General features: G+C 48.8%; 1 protein-coding gene across 12 annotated transcripts in view; it reads right to left on the reverse strand.

The window, feature by feature from the left end:
- CPEB4 (cytoplasmic polyadenylation element binding protein 4) overlaps positions 1-16,934 on the reverse strand; it is a 354,407-nt gene that overhangs the window by 50,353 nt on the left and 287,120 nt on the right. For 2 of the 12 annotated variants that reach the window (XM_080671577.1, XM_080671583.1), the window contains exon 1: positions 4,841-5,067. The exons of 4 other annotated variants lie outside the window; for them this stretch is intronic. Coding sequence is in view for 4 of the 8 variants with exons in the window: in XM_080671580.1 (XP_080527706.1) it covers positions 2,507-3,631 (1,125 nt within the window). In the remaining 4 variants the exon portion in view is untranslated. Of the gene's footprint in view, positions 1-2,506; positions 4,066-4,840; positions 5,090-16,934 lie in introns of those variants that run through there. 6 more of the 12 variants (XM_080671585.1, XM_080671578.1, XM_080671580.1 and 3 more) reach the window with 6 other exon arrangements.

Here is a 16,934-nt window from a genome sequence, read left to right on the forward strand (position 1 = left end):
GAGAGTATATAATACCGACTGATAGGGCCAAGACCACACATAGGTCTCCTGGCTCCCAGTCAAATAAATGTCCCTTCAAGTTTTTTCCTATCCAATTTATCCAATTCTTATCAACTCAAAACTATTTTTTGTGCCAAATAACTAATTCAAAAGAATTCTTGTTAAAACAAACACACAGAACTACATTCATTCCAGTAAGCACCACAGCAGTCAGTTTACTAACTTCTTATGATATTTTCAAAACCCAATTAGGAATTTGTTATAAAGATTTTTTTCAAATCCCTTATTTTTATTGTGACTTTCAAATCACCCCAATGCTAGAGCCTGCATACTCAGGCGTGTGCGCGTGCGTGCTTGCTCTCCGGCTCTCTTACATACCCTCTCCTCAATCTCTCTAAAAAATTGTGGGGATGGTGGGAGAAATCAGCAATTTACTTTCTAATCCTACCATATTTGAGCCAGGTATATTGACTCCTTTTTCCCATCCTCAGCATAAGAGACAACAATTCCAAGGAATGAGTTAGTTCCTAACAATATATTTTAGTAACAATCCTAGCCTACTTTATTATTTCAGAAACCAACTTAATAGAAACCATCTGATGGAAAAGATTTCACTTGTTAAACACATTCCATTAGCTCCATAAAAATATTATTCATGTGCACACATGTTGTTTATTCATTTTCTGAAATTTTTACTTTTCCCAAAGCAAACCTTTATCAAAGTTAGTAAACTGAGAATGGAAAAAAAACCTTGAGGTCATTCTATTAGTGTATAGTAGCAAAATAAAAAAGAATAGCGTATTCAATATTCAATTCTGAGCCAATCTTAATCCAGTTAAAATGTGTAAAATGCCACCTAGATTTTTTTAAATTAGCTATAATATATGAGTAACTCATAACAGTTACCTTTGCATTAAATTTCCCTTAAATTTATGTTCAAAGGAATGCCAAAAGCAACTTTTTAAAACTAGACTTCACGAGATTACCAATGTCTTAACGGCCTTTTACCTGACCACTGAAACACAATAATTGCTCCCTTTGGTCTGAGTAAAATCTCTTTCTAAAAACAGAAGCCAATTGAGCTTTTAGATCCTTAGGCAAAAAATTGTTTTTAAAGAATCTAAAACTAAATTTAACCAAATATTTTAAGATACATTCTAACCATTACACCTGAATCCTTAGAGAGGTTATATTTCATTCCTTGGAATGACACAGTGTTTTCTTAGCAAACATCCCCCACCATTAAGTAAACTATTAATTAAAATAGATAATTCTTCATGTAATCTGTTTTAGCCCTTGCAGAAAGAGATCTAATATAATTCTCTACCTACAACACATGTGTATGTATAAGCATGTGTGTATACAATACAGGTATATTTTTAATCCTTGTTTTTTTAACCTAAAGTTTGTACTCTTATGAGCTGTGTGCTCTTAGCAAAGTTATATCTTTCTGATACTCAATTTTTTCATCTGTAAAATGGGATAATAATTGAACTTACCTTGTGGGGTTGTTGTGAGGACTGATTAAATGTTAGTTTATTATCTCATATAAATTTCCTGAACACATAAATGATCATATCCCCAAAATACACAAATTTAGTGGGGCATCTGATGTTCAATTAACTATGAAAGTCTCCTTATCTCCTATCTATCAGCTAGACGGCTGCTCATTAATTCAGAAACATCAAACAATGTGAGTCTTGCAGAATAAGGATACACTGGTGGCAGAAAGACAAGTGATCCTGGCCTGGATCTATTTTTAGGCATGGTTTAATTAACTACACCCCTAGTGTTAACATTGGAAAATAAACAAATGGGTGAAAGGCATCATAAAAGAGTCACTCTGAGATCTACAGTTTCATAGTACTCACAATACATGAGCATGAAGAAAACACAGATCATTTCTCCAGCAGTCCTTGCTGACACAAGGCAGGCCAGAAACTGCGGAGGTTTCAAAGGAAATTAATGAGTTCAGACTGTTCACACCGCATGGTTCAGAGAGGTTCCAGGTGTGAAGTGTAAGCGTGAGAAAACTACAATTTTAAGGGTTGGTTTTCAGTGACTTGCCACCTTACAGTGGAGAAAAAGGAATTTTTTTGGTCATATCGTTACTGCATATAGGTAGAAATGCTCAGCCGTTTCCACAGCAAAAGGTATCTTTACATTATGCACTTCATGTAAATAAGTAGGGAAAAACTAACCCTGATTCTCTTGTCAGGCTAGAAAGGTATTACAGTTAATAATTACGACATCGCTAGCCAGCTACCTGGTATTAATTATGCCAAGTCATACAATTTTCTATGGGAAGATTACAAGGAGAAATTTACCCAAGAAACAGCTGAATATTTTGTTCCAAGTTACCCTCCTCTCCTACCAAAATAACGTCTAGTAACTCATATTCTAAGAAGAGCTCTGATAGGAACATGGACAATTCAAACTCTTAGTTAGATACTACACCAGGCCATTTCCTTATTCATCTTTATCTGTTAGTGGAACACAATCTTACCGGAAAAGGAAAAATGTTGTCAGCCCTGTTCAAGCTATCTTCCATCCAGGACTTAGGAGCAAAGGCAGAGCTGGGGCGAGCGTACTTCTGGAGCTGAATATGATTGCTTGCGAAATTTTTCTTCAAAGGCGAGATGGAGTTCAGGGGCGTTATTCCTCCATTCAGCCCTCTGCGGTGATCGCGGCCTTGGGAACCTCCCCAGCCACCATATCCACCACCTCCTGGGCTCCAGGAAGAAGAGGGTGTAGGAGAGGGACTCTGGTAGCTGCTCCATGGAGAGGGGGGTTTGTTAAGATTATTCGCCAAATGAGGCAGCTGGTTAAAAGCAGCATTTCTATGTGTGAACGGTGGGGGGTGGGGACTGGCAGGAGACCTCCTTTGCTGCTGATGCTGGCTGTGATGATGCTGGAAGTGAGGATGATGAGGGTGGTGCTGGGAGAGAGGCCCGATCTGAGGGGAGAAGCTGCCTCCGAAGCCAGGGCTGACATGATGGGGGAAATTTTGAAACAACAGAGCACCGTTATTAGCCGAAGCAGCGGGGACCCCTCCCTGGTGAAAGAAACTGGCATCTTCGTTGATGATTGTAGAGGAGGAAGGCGCGATGGCCGCTGACCAGTTACTGAAGCCAGTCAGAGACGATGCGCTGGATGTCAGGGGCTGGGTGGAAGTACCTAGCCCCGCAGCTTCTTGATAATCAAACCCTGTCAACACTGGTGATTCGATTCTGATCTTCTCCTTCCCATTGCCATTTTCTGAAGAAGTGTCCCCTTGATTTTCTTCCGATTTTGCCTTCTCCGTTTCAGGCAGTATTCCAGCTTCCTGACCGGGGCTGGGGGAGAGCTGCTGCTTTTCCAAAGGGTCTTGCTGTTCCTGTTGCTGACTCTTAGCTTTTTCTGACCCCAAGATCTCATCCTGAATGTTGTGGGTAGCCGGAGCAGGGAAGAGCCAGGCTGAGCCCGCACTGCTGCCATTGGCAGCTGTGTTATTATTTATAAAAGCAGCAGGGCTGGGGGTGGCATTTTGGTGATGGTGTGGAGGCTGCAGATGCGGGTGGAATCGGACTGGAAAAGCAGATTTATTCCCAGTATTGCTTTGCACTAGCACTCCAAACCCGTAATCCCCCATTTATTATTTTTAGGAGCAGAATCTTACAATAAAAAACAAAAAATAAAAAATAAAAACACGACAACCTGATGTTTCACGCCTTTGTATCCTCTACCCAAAATATTTGTTTGTTTGAAATGTCTTATTAATAGCTAGCTCAAAGATTGCAGCTTATCACCCTAAATAGTTCTGATTTGGAATTCTGGTCTCTGAAAAGAAAAGAAAAAAAACACCACACTAAAAAAAAAACAACAACAACCCAAATCTCATCCAAATGGGCTTCTTTCTAGGAAGGAATAAAAACGAAGAGGGTAAAAATCAAGTCTTTGGTTAGTAAAATAGGCGCTTTGTTTTTCCAAAGGAAAATGTACATGAATGACAAAAACACAGCTTCTCAAGCATCTATGGATGTAGAAGAATAAGCATTGCGCGGAGTAAAAATATATATATATATGTATATATATAATTTAACAATCACATATGGTCTTCCTCAGCAGTTTAGATTCACTCACATAAAAATTAGAATAGGGCTAAAAGGGGAGGGGGAGAATACGTTCTTTTCTTGGCAGCTTGGTTAAAAAAAATCAGGAATAATTTAAGAACATTATATATTATATATTTATATATAGATAGATAGATAGATTATATTAGGGTATCTGGGGCGGGCGGTGAATTCCTGGTTGCGGGAGAGGAAATCAGCATCGACTAATGGGGAGATGACCGCAGGGAGGTTTCTGCTGTTCCGGGTCCTGTGTCTGCTCCTTCGCGGGGTGCAGTGTTGGCCTCGGGGGCTGTCCCTGAGGCTCTGGGTGCAGATCTCGCTGCGGTCGCTGTTCTTGGGCTCCCCCCGGCTTCCTCTCCCCCATGAAATGGGCTGGAAACACCCGTTTCTCCCTCCGAGGGGGGTCGCGATCGGGAGGGATTAGCGAGACTGGACGAGGGCGAGCCGGCGGCCCGGGGGCGCGGGGACCTCGGGGGCGACCTGGAAGGTCCTGCGGGCTCGGCCTCTTCCCCTCGCGGCGGCTCCGCGGTGTTGTTCCCTCATGGGACCCAGGGGCGGTTTGTTCAGTTCTCTCAGTTCGATTCTCCGCAGGGAGGAAAGAAAGGAAAACCCCACTAGTGTCGTTAAAGGAGACGGGCCTTCCCCCCTTTGCGCGCTCTCTCTTTTTTCCCCAAGGTTTTTTTGTTTTTTTTTAAACTATAATTTAGAAGGCTTTTGTTTCTCCTCACGGTTGCTGGGCCGTCGTCGTCGTCGTCGTCGCCGCCGCCGCCAGCGTCGCTTTACCCCGGTCCGCAGTGCCCGCTGTCGTCGTGGCGGCCTCCGCCTAGCTCTTCTTCTTCTCCCCTTCTTCCTCCTCTGCTGTCGCCGCAGGCGCCGCCGCCGCCGCCGCCGCCACCTCCCGGTGCTCGGGTCCCGCAGCCGCGGCTGAGTCCTTCTCCTTAGGACCGAGCCGAGTGAAATGACAACCAGCTGGAAAGAGCGAGAGACACTTCCGGTTCGCCGAGGGAGGGGTGGGCTGCCGCGGACGCCCCGCCCACCTGCTGAGAGACCAATCCGCTGTCAGAATTGAGACGGGGCCACGCCCCTCCCCTTAGATTCCCCTCCCAGGAAGGTCGAAAAGTTACCTCGAGAGACGCCCCTTCCGTCAGCGCCTCGCCCAGTGAGGCCGGCCGCCCGGACCCCGCCCCCACCCGGAGTGAGCGCGGCGGGTCGCCATCTTTAGGGTGGGCAAAGGCCTCCTTCGCTGCTTATCTTCCCCCACCGCACTCGGCAGGAGGAGCATGGAGGGACGCGGGGAAGAGAACAGATTCCGTGAGCACCACGGAAAAGGGGCAAGGTGTTGGGTACCGAAGTGGTGACCCCCTGAAAACGCGGGTGAACGGAAGGACTGCCCATAGTAAAGGTGGTTCCCCAGGCGTCACGTGCTATCCCGAGCTCCGCCCCAGAGGGAGATCTCCCAGCAGCTGTATGGTGCCTAGAACTGCGTATGTCCCAGACTCTCCCTTCACCCTTCACCCCCAGCCCCCACCCCACCCCCACCCCCACCCCCACCCCCAGCCTGGCTTAGGTCTGGTGCAGCCTTTCGGGCACAAAGATACAGCTGCTGGAGCCGCCAGTGGCTGAGCCCTGGTGTCCATCCCCTTCTAGCCCACCTTACCCGCTGTAGCAGAGGGGCATTTTCAAAACAAAAATCGTGTGGTCCTCCCTCACCCGCTCAGATCTCTTATATGGTTTGCCCATTACCTCGTCTAAGTTTGGTGTTCAAGGTCTTTGTAAATTTACATAGAGAGAGAGAGAGGAGAGAGGGGCGGGGGGGGGGGGGGAGATTTCAGAGAGGAAGGGAGAGGGAGAGAGAGATAGAAACATCAGTGATGAGAGAGACTCATTGATCAGCTGCCTCCTGCACACCCCACATTGGGAATCCAGCCCACAATCCAGGCATGTGCACTGTCCGGGAATCCACCCGTGACCTGGTTTATAGGTCCACGCTCAACCACTGAGCAGTGCTGGGCAAGGCCTTTGTGAATCTTAAAACTCACCCCCCTCCCCCCAAACGCCCCACACCGCGCTGTTTCAAACATACTCTCAGTGCTTTCCCCCTTCCCTTCCTCTCTTCTCCACTGGTAACCCCCTTTTTAGCTTTAGTTCTCGGTTCAAAAGCTGCCCCACGCTGTCTTGTGAATGATCTCTGAGCACCCACGGCTCTGTGTGCCCCTGGTGCTTGTGTATCACAGCACTGTATGTGGTCGTGGCTGCTTATGTCCATGGCACCTGTGCTCAGCTGTGGGCTCTCTGAGGAGAGGCCCTGTAGGTAGGAGGCATCCGAGAAGGAATGCTGAAGAAATGAATGGACAAACCTGCAAGGATGAAGTCATTCCTGAACGACAGCCCCCCTTCCTGGGCTGAATTAGTTCATTCCACAGCTGTTTGGTTTGGAACTCCTCTCCCTCCCACTTTCTCAGTTAGGTTGTGTAACGATGTCCTGTTCATCGTTACACGGTCCCACCACTGTGACCACCATCAGGGTGCAGGTGAATGAACGCCTTGCTCTCGGCACAAGCTCTAAAGATGTTGAATAGGTGAGTGTTTTCCTTTAGTAGGAAATTTAAAACGAAAAAAAAAAAAAAAAGAAATTAGAGTAGAGCCAGAAGTGACTATGGCAAGAGTGGGAGGAAGAGAGAGATCAAAGACCTTTAAGAAGACCCGTTTATGAACAAAGGTGGCTTCTACTTCATTTCCGTAGCCTTCCCTCAACGGCCCCAGCTTCTGCCGCCTTGGCTTTTCAATCTTCCAACACTTCCATGTAGAACACCTGCGCAGAGCCTTAGGGGTTTTTATTCTTTCTTATCGTGTCACAAGCATGAATTTTATCCCTGTAGCTCTCCTGCAAGTACCTGGGGCACAGGGATCGGGCCTACTCTGCTGTTTACTCCCCACATCTGGGCAGACTCTGAGACTTGGCTGTCAGCCGTCACTTCCTCCAGATTGGCTCCCTGACTGCCCTCTTTCTAGCTGCTTATCTTCCCCCACCGCACTCGGCAGGGGGAGCATGGAGGGACGCGGGGAGGAAAACAGATTCCTTGAGCACCACGGAAAGGAACCTAGCATCCTACAGAGTCCCCCTTTTTACACTGCTGCTGCTTGTCAGGGGGTTAGTTTCCTGAGGACAAGCATGGTGCCCGATTTACCTGTGTGTCTCCGGTAGCCTGCAGGAGGTCTGCATGGAGCAGACTCGGGACGTGTTTATTAAACGACCTAGTGGATGTTGCGTGCCCAGCAGACAGTGCAGAGTCCTTTTTGGAGCTACCCATGCTCGGTGGCTAACATGGCAGCCGTTACTTGGAGCAGAGAGGACTGACTGTCTTTGGAACCTACCAAGCCGAATTTGAATCCCAGCTCTGCTGCTTCCTGCTGTACAGCCCCAGGCATCACCTCTGCTTCCTCTGGTTCCTCGCAGATAAAATGTGAAGGATATTTCCTCCAGCAGTAGGTTGGTAAATTACATGAGATACGTGTGAAGCGCAGGGCTCATAGGTTTTCAAAAATGTCAGTTCCTTATTAATATATGAAGTGCAGAGAGCTGCTTCACAGATGTCGTTCGCCTAGAAGCAGCTGCATGCATGAGCGAGTCCGGGAACCTGTGCCGGTTGGCAGAGGGAGGAGGCAGCCCAAGCCCGCCAGGGCGCTGCCAGGTCAGCCTGATCTCGGAAGGCTGAGGCGGCGTGGGCTGTCGCGTTGGGCTGGGCTGAGTGATCAGCCAGGCTCCCGGGGAGGGACTGGGAGGATGGGAGAAGGAAGAGGGAAGCAATTCTCTGGGCTCAGTTGCCTACGCAGAAACCCAGGATACCCAGCTCAGGGCTGCCCTCCTTGAAAACATTCTGGCCTCCGAAACTGTCCCAGGTAACCATGACAACAATTCAGCGGCTCCATTTGGGATCTCCAAAGGGACCTAGCGTTGCAGATGCGTGCTGGCTTGAGCACTCTGCTGGCAGAACGGGCCCCCCCCCCAGGAAGCCCGCCCACTGGGAAGCTTGGGGTTGCAGGGAAAGCAGCCTCTGCCCAAACATTACGGCGCAAATAGATTTTCAAAAAGGAAAGAACAAAACCTCCCTCCTCGTCCAGCGAGGGCTGACACCCCTTCAGAGAGCTCATAGCTTGGTGAGTGCATGTCCCCTGCTGCCTACTGCCCAGCACCCTCTGGGGTTTGAGGTCAACCACACCCCAAACCCGGAGCCTCCCAGGAAGCAAGGCCCTCATACCTCCTTCAGCGGCCTCCCTGCAAGCTTGGCAGGCGATATAAATCTCACCCCATAATCCCACAGAGTGAACTCTGCCCCACTCCAGCTCTGGTGTCCTCCACGCTGCCCTTGAAGCACACGCTGTCAGCCTTTCCCCATCAGCACATGCCCAGGCTCCGCAGGGGCCGGTCTGATGACTTGAGCGATCAGGGCCACCCCCCAAGGCCGCCCAGGCTGCGCACTGTGCGACTCCATCGGGCCCCGAAGACTCTAGGCGGGAACGGCACCCCGGAGTCGGACAAGCATCAGCCCCGCTTCAGTTCCTTTCCAGAAGGCACGGAGGCGCGCTGTGCCATTCGGACACCCCGACCGAAAGAGCCACCACGCACCACCATAAGTCCCGTGGCACATGCTCGCCGCGTGCAGAAGTGCTGAAAGCAATGGATGGTGTCGGAGTTGGTGGCCCAGGAGCTTTCCGCAGGGAGCTGAGGACACGGTGTCCTTGGGGTTGTGGTGAGCGTGGTGAGAAGGCAGGTCCGGGCAGGTGTGTGCCGGGCCCCCTGAGAGGCTAATCCCATCAGCATTGGCCAGCAGCGGCCCTACGCATTCTTTTTTTTTTTTTTTTTAATATATATTTTATTGATTTTTCACAGAGAGGAAGGAAGAAGGATAGTCAGAAACATCGATGAGAAAGGAACATCGATCAGCTGCCTCCTGCACGCCCCCCACTGGGGATGTGCCCGCAACCAAGGTACATGCCCTTGACCGGAATCGAACCCGGGACCCTTCAGTCCGCAGGCCGACGCTCTATCCACTGAGCCAAACCGGTTTTGGCGGCCCTAAGCATTCTAAGGTGGTGGGGGGATGCAGATTTTAGTGAAACTAAACAACAATGTAGTCAGGCCGTCCAAAGGCACCTTCTGTGAAGGTCGGGGAAGGCCAGAAACAAAACCAAGTCCCCACCGCAGGCTGCATTAAACCCCGCTTCTGCCCTTCCCCCCGTTTCCATACCGGAACGTGTGCCTGTGACTCAGAAGGCACCGCTGTTGCTAACCGTTCGTTGCCGGTGACAGTTTCTCTCGGTGTCCCCTAGCCTTTGTGAACGGAGTTTTCCCCCGCTTTCCCCCGGGAGGGGCGAGCGTTAGCATGGCGTCCACAGCTGAAAAGCCACCTTGATGGGGAGGGGGTGGGAAGCCGGTCCCCCCGACGCCCTGGGACTGAAGGAATGCTGCATCCTGGCAGAGATTTGCCAGGTGAGCTGGAACAGGGCGGCCTCCGGGACTGCGTCACACGGCATGACTTGCATCTTCGGTGGCTCCGGCCACCTTGGCGGGCGGGCCGCGGCCCCACGTTACCCGCGCCGTGGGGATGGGACACGCTTGCCTTCCCCGCCTCAGAACCGTGGCCGCGCTGCCACACGGCTGCCAGCTCGCACCCCGTGGCGAGGCTGGAGGATTGGCATCTGCGATGCTGGAAATGAACAGCTTTTGGGAGCTTGCAGGGAAGATGCGGGGACCAGAGAGCCGGGAGCCACAGACCAAAACCGTGGCCCCAACATGGCCACGGACTCAGTCCCTGGTCCAGTTTGTCCAGGTGGCTGATCTCCTCTCGGCCAGGATTTTTACTACCAGAAGAGTTTCACTTCAGAACCCTTTAGCAATAAAGGTTCAAAGAAAGTCACCTCTATGAGAAACACACTGAAGCTGCTCCTTTCTTTTTATGTCCAAATGGCTCATTCCCTATCCTTGCAGTGTGTGTATTCCTAAAGACTAGATTCGTCAGCATCCAACCTCAGACTTTATGTGCATGAGTCCCCAGGGGAGCCCATGACATGCACACGCCCAGGCCCTGCCCCCAAGAATTCTGACTCCGTTTTCTCATACTATTTTCTAATGAAGTTACAAGGTAGAAGAGATTTTCTCATAACGTGAAAGCACAGAAAAACCAAACGAAGAATGGCTAAAACTGAAAAAGCTCCTTTCTCGCATAAATGAAGATCGGGAGTCAACCAAGGGCTGGCGGGTGCTTTCAGGAAGTCATCCGAAACCAGGTTCATTCCAGTGGAGCGTTTTCCGGCCTCAACATGTAACGGCTGCCTTCTGATCTGAGATAGCTGGGCAAGCTCCAGCCGTCACGTCTGTCTTCCAGACGGAAGGCAGGAGGCAACGGTAACGAAGGACATAACCCTTCCCTTTGAGAAAACTTCCCAGAAGACGCGTGCATCACTTTCATCCTCCTCCCATTGGCCAGAACGTGGCCATGTGGTCACAGCTAATGGCAAAGAGGTTGGGAAGTATGGTCTTTATTTCACGCTCCTGCACTTAGTTAAAAATTGATATTCTATAAGCCAAAGAAGAAAAGGGAGGTGGATGTCATAGGGTGGGGTACTTAGACGCAGAGGTGTTTCATGACTTACCTGGGGTCTTATAGGCAAGTCAATGACCTCATTTTGCAGTTGAGGAAGCTGAGGTCCAGGGAAGGGCCTTGTCTAAAGTCAGTTCTTTTCTCCAGATAGCTCGACCCAGACTCTTTCCTCTAACCATGGTCCTCAAATCTTAGTGCAGCAGAATCATCTGGAGGACCAGTTAAAACAAACCAAGATCTCTGATTGCATAGGTATGGGATCTGAGAACTTGCATCTCTAATGGGCTTTCGGGTGAGGCCGATGCTGCTGATTTGATGAACACACGTTGAGAGCCAGTGGTCCACAGGCCTTCCCCATCTGGGTTTAACAAGGGACCTTCAATCCCGTGTGGCCAACTGAACCCATCACCTCCTTCCCAGCCTTAGCTCCCCTCCCATTTTCTCTAGCTCACCCAATGGTGCCATGATGCTTTCTCTCAATTGCCTGTGGGAGTCATTCTAAATGCCTCCCTCTCCTTTACCCTCTATTTGGACCCCAGGTCTTCTTCATATTATTGCCTCAGCATCTCCTCTTTCTCTCCATCTCCACTTTGGTTTAAGCCTGATCATTCCTCACCTGGATTTTTTTTTTTTTTAAATGAAAGCCATCTTCAGGCTTAATACCTGGCCTTGCTCAATGAATCTTTCTAAATGGAGAGCCTAATTACACGAAGCCATTGCCTAAACACTTGCAGTGACTTCCTGATGTATGGCTGATGTTCTTTCCAAACGTCAGCAATTTTCGCTTCCAGCATCACATTTTTTTTTTTGGCCATATTGGTGTCGCTCCTACACTATCGTATATTTCCTATTTTTCTATAAGCTGGCTCACCTTTAGAAAAAAAAAATAAATATACACTCAAGGCAACTTGATTCACCACCCAAAGTGAAAACTATAACCAAAAGGTAATGATCATATTTAAAACAATGAAAACAAAATCATGTATTGAATTTCCCCTAGGTCTCATATGCTTATCAAAGGCCATAGGTCTGAGGCCTTCCTTCCCTTTGTTAACAAGGAAGATTAAAAGGGTGAGAGTTGATAAAGACTTACTACCAATCTGGGAAGGTCTTCTTTATGCCATTAGAAGGACTGAAGGAGAATGGAAAAGGAACTACATTTCTCATGGTCTGATTCGAGGCTATGTCGGTCCTGCCTGTATGCCACCCACAATCCTCTCCACAATCCACCAGGAGAGGGCCGATCACCTGGAAAGCACTGCCAGCCTCCTTAACATGGCATCCCCTGCACCTGGCCACCTGACCTGCAGGGCAGTTCAGCATCACCTCTTGCGACTCTCCGAGAGCATTGTTCCAAGTATCCCGAGACACTTCCCGGGACGTTGAATCAATCATGAATACCATCTGGGTGAGGAAGAGCGACTTGAACAAGAGGTTATTTTTCTCAGACATCAAGAAGTCCAGAGGTTGGTCAATGATGTCAGGGTCCGGTTGGAACCTCGGCCCTCCCTGCAGGGTCCTAAGATGACCCCTACAACTCCAGTCATCACGTAGGGCGTTTCGAAGTAAGAAGCCCAGAGCTTCAAAGAGCTGAGAGTTGCTGGTCTGTGCTTTCCTGTGACCAGGGAGGAACGGGCTTTCCCAAGGGCCCACCAACACACTTCCTGTTACATAGAACTGGGTCACAATCTTTGATATAGACCAGACCTGGGCCTACCTTCTCTGAGACCAAAGGACCCCAACATGAAACATAAAACAAAGTCAGGACTCTGCTAGAAAGGAGAAGGGGGAGTCTTTGGAGGGGTAACAAGAGTCTTCCATGCTCACACAGTTCCCCTAGGCCAGCCTTGGGCAAACTACGACCCGCGGGCCGGATCCGGCTGTTCTATCCGGTTCTCTTGCTCTCCCCTCCGCTCCTTTACTTTGAATTTATATTAGTTCACACAAACACTCCATCCATGCTTTTGTTCCGGCCCTCCGGTCCAGTTTAAGAACCCATTGTGGCCCTCGAGTCAAAAAGTTTGCCCACCCCTGCCCTAGGCCTTTCCCTGGGGATCTGACTGCCAAGAACACGGATGCGTTTGCCAGTGGGGCTCCCCCTACTCAAGTGCCCTCGCTGGCCTGCCCTGAGCCCCAAGCAGAGGTGCGTGTCTTCTAGGTTGGCACAGACACTTGGCCACATAACTGACTATTGTCCTATTGATTCTTTGGATCCCATTAGAGTTACTCCTCCAGGTCAGGCACTTTCTTCTTTGTCTTTTGTATCCCCTGGACCTGGCATTATGCCCAGCTCATGGCAGGCCTTTAGTGAGTGAGTGTTGAATTAATCAATTTTTTTCTTCCTTATATACAAGTCTCAAGTGAGTCCCAAAGTCATAAATGTTAGGTTGAACTTAGCTAACAAGCATGCTTTGGAAAATCTTAGAGTTCTCTAGATTTTATTGTTGGTGTTTTGGGGGAAATACAGTAATCTCCTAATAGTGTACATCAAGGCACGAGTGGCATAAAACTTGGACCACGCTGTTGATCTTCTGGCAAATCAGTCGTTGTAAATCCTGGAGAGTGGTTTTATACACTCAGTAAACCATTTCAGTCTTGTGTAAGATGCATAAAACGGGTAATGGCTTCATTGGGCTGAGTCATCTCAGGGCCAGTTCCACAAGAGCATTAAGCTAGTCTTTAACGATATTCCCCCCAGTGGTAAGCAGCTCCTTAATGAAGTGGATTGCCTTGAAGTGATTCAATAATGCTTGCACACGCACACACATACACACAGACACACGTACCCAAATGCAAACATACAGACACATACACACACAGGCAAACACACAGACATACACATAAACACACAAACACATACACACAAACATACATACAAACACACAGAGAGACAGAGACATACACACACATACACACAAACATACATACACAAACCCACACAAACATGCATACACACATAAACACAATTACATACAAACACACGCACTAAGTTATCACCACCCCAAACAACTGCAGAGGCAGTCATTATCTAATATTAATGGGCACCATCACATCCGACTGGATGTGCCAGTTTCTGATGGAGCTGTGCTCATTCTCAGTAATGGGTTTCTTGAAGGACCTGGCCCCACAGCAGTACCTTCAGGTCCCACGGCCCCTGTGCAATATAGGAAGCGCGGAGATCAGCCGTGGGCAAACTACGGCCCGCGGGCCGGATCCGCCCGTTCGGCTGTTCTATCCGGCCCGCGGAGCCGAAAGAGCGGAGGGTTCTCTTGCTCTCCCCTCCGCTCCTTCACCAGCAGCAGTGTTAACATGGCAACGTCGGGAAACACGGCCGCAGCTCCTTCTTCTGAGTGGGCGGATTTATATCCCCATTCAGTAGAAGGAACAACCTCTCCATCTTCCAGAGGCTCCTTGTAATGCCCGCGCACACGTCCCCCGACATCACCCTGGGAATGCCTAGACACGTTATCGTGGTGATGTAGGGAGACACGCCCCTGGAGAGCACAGGATCAGAGCATTCGCTAAAAAGGAGATCAACAACACTGTTCCCACTGAAGTTGACGTTTTAAAGACCAAAAACCTTCCAACCCAGTCTACATTGCCATCTACATCTACGTCCCGGGCATAATTTGCAAGTTGCACTAAAGAAAATGTTTAATTTACTGTTGACACATTTTGTTCTTTTCTATTTGTTTTAGTTTTAAATTATTTTATTATATTTAAGTTTAATTTGAAAGGCTTTTGTACCTTTCCTTTGTTAGGCAATTTTATTTTGCCTTTGCCATCTTCAATATAAGGTATGTTATTGTGCTATGATTTCTCCATTTTTTGAAGTTTCAAATTATAATAATTAGTGTTTACATTCTTCTTGTTAAAATGTTTGAAATGAATAAAACTATTGAAATAAAAAAAAAAAGACGGTACCCTTTTATGTAATGATGTTTACTTTGAATTTATATTAGTTCACACAAACACTCCATCCATGCTTTTGTATCCGGCCCTCCGGTCCAGTTTAAGAACCCATTGTGGCCCTCGAGTCAAAAAGTTTGCCCACCCCTGGCGGAGATCCTTCAGCCGGGCAGGGGCAGCGCTGTGGGCGCACTCCGGCTGCTGTTCCGAAGCCCGCAGCGTGGCGGTGAGGAGCCCCTGGGTGCAGGGCGCTGTAACGCACCGTTTGCTCCGAGTGGAAAGGGGGTGGAGGAGCGCTCCGGGCCCCTAGCTCATTTTTTATTGAGAGCCCTTTTTAAAAAATCCACTCGGCCACTGAAGTTCCAAAAATAGAAGAAGGAAAGAGAAATAAACAGGCTACAAATTTAGAAGTGAAGAGGCTGGATGCAGTCCTCGTTAAGCAAGGTCTGGGAGGCATTTTTTAAGCCACTTTTCTACGAACTTGTAAACGCTCGGTGCGCGTTTAAAAATGCGTTTCCTTGTGGGTGTGAGGGCTCCCTTCTACTCCACGTACGGTGGTTACTGAGGCAGCGTCTCCCCCAACTCCAGCCTCTGGCTACACCCAGACACGTCATTTTTGCTGCGTCGCAGTACTATTACCTGTCTTATTTATGAGCCACCCAACAGTATTTGTAAATGGACTCAACTTTTTAGAACTTTACTAAATAAGTTTAACAGGAAAATTTTGTATCACTAATGTAAATAGGAAAATCAGTATGTCGTGCCGTAAAACAGATGGGCATTTATTTTTCCCCGACACACACTGAAATAAGTACATATCGAGGCAAACAAATGCCTAGTAATTAAAATAGAAGTTCCTCTGCGTCCCACCTCGAGGCATCGCGAGGCCTGTCAGTGGCGCTCCTAAGGAGCACTGGCTTCCTGGCTAAGAACACACACCTTCTCAATCAGGCAAGATTGGTCTGAGTCCCACCTCTGCCACTTGCCAGCTGAATGTCTTTTTGTCTGTCTGAGCCTCAGTTTCTGCGTCTGGAAAATGGGGATAAGATTGCTGAGCAGTTAGTTGAGAGGATTATATGAGGTAATACACCTACATCTCTTAGCAAATGTCCCCGAAATGTCCACTATGATTATTGTTCACTTGCAACTGGGAAAAGTCAGGTGATCGATCACAGGGAACCATCCACCTACAAATTCAGGCCAGAACAAACAAGATGTACTAGGCGTCTACCAGACGACAGGCTCTGTGGTAGGTCCTGGTGACATGGAGATAGGTCTAGTGCAGCCGTGGGCAAACTACGGCCCACGGGCTGGATCCGGCTGTTCTATCCGGTTCTCTTGCTCTCCCCTCCGCTCCTTTACTTTGAACTTATATTAGTTCACACAAACACTCCATCCATGCTTTGTTCCGGCCCTCCGGTCCAGTTTAAGAACCCATTGTGGCCCTCGAGTCAAAAAGTTTGCCCACCCCTGGTCTAGAGTGACAGGCTAAGAGCTAATGGCAGCGGGTACATGGGGAGGGCGGTGAGAGGCATGCGCCTGGATTTACGGCAGGCCAGAGCGGGACATGACGGAAGTCAGCATCAGGAGGGAAGATGTGCAAATCCGACTTCAGGCCTTTCCCGGTGGCTTATGGAGACAAACACCCAGTGCAAGACCAAGTAAGTTGGACTTGCACTGGGAACAGAAAATGCATGAAACCCAAACACATATACAGCGATGGGGACATGTCACCGGTTACTTGTGGGCTTCCGTGACATAATGAATTGGCGAATGTTTTTTCAAAGACCAAATAGTGGTCAAGCCATGTGTAAATGGAATTTAAATGTTCTTTCCGCCCATGGACATCACACGCAGGGGGTTACAGATATCTGAGGTCTGGCCTACAAGGTAATTCACTTGTTTTTCAAAAAGTATTCTTCGCTGACATGCGCAGATCAGCCACTTTCATAGAAAATTCAGATCCGTGTCTTCTCTCTAGCAGGTGTCCTCAAACTACGGCCCGCGGGCCATATGCGGCCCGCCGGGTGCCGCTGCCTGTCCTGCTTAGCAGCCGACTCGTCCCGGGCCCGCAGTGCGCATAGGAATTTGTTCATAGTTTTTTTTTTTTGTTTTTTTTTAACTATAGTCCAACCCTCCAACGGTCTGAGGGACAGTGAACTGGCCCCCTGTTTAAAAAGTTTGAGGACTCCTGCTCTAGGGAGTGGAAGCCATGTCCACCCAGATGCTCAGGCGGCAACCCAGGGCTGGAGTGAGTGGCCGCTGCTCTTGGAGACAGGGCGCTGGCTCTCTTGGTCACCGTATCCCCATC

The sequence above is a fragment of the Plecotus auritus genome (genome assembly GCF_963455305.1).
Source record: "Plecotus auritus genome assembly, chromosome: 6".
In the NCBI taxonomy this organism is placed as follows: Eukaryota; Metazoa; Chordata; class Mammalia; order Chiroptera; family Vespertilionidae; genus Plecotus; species Plecotus auritus.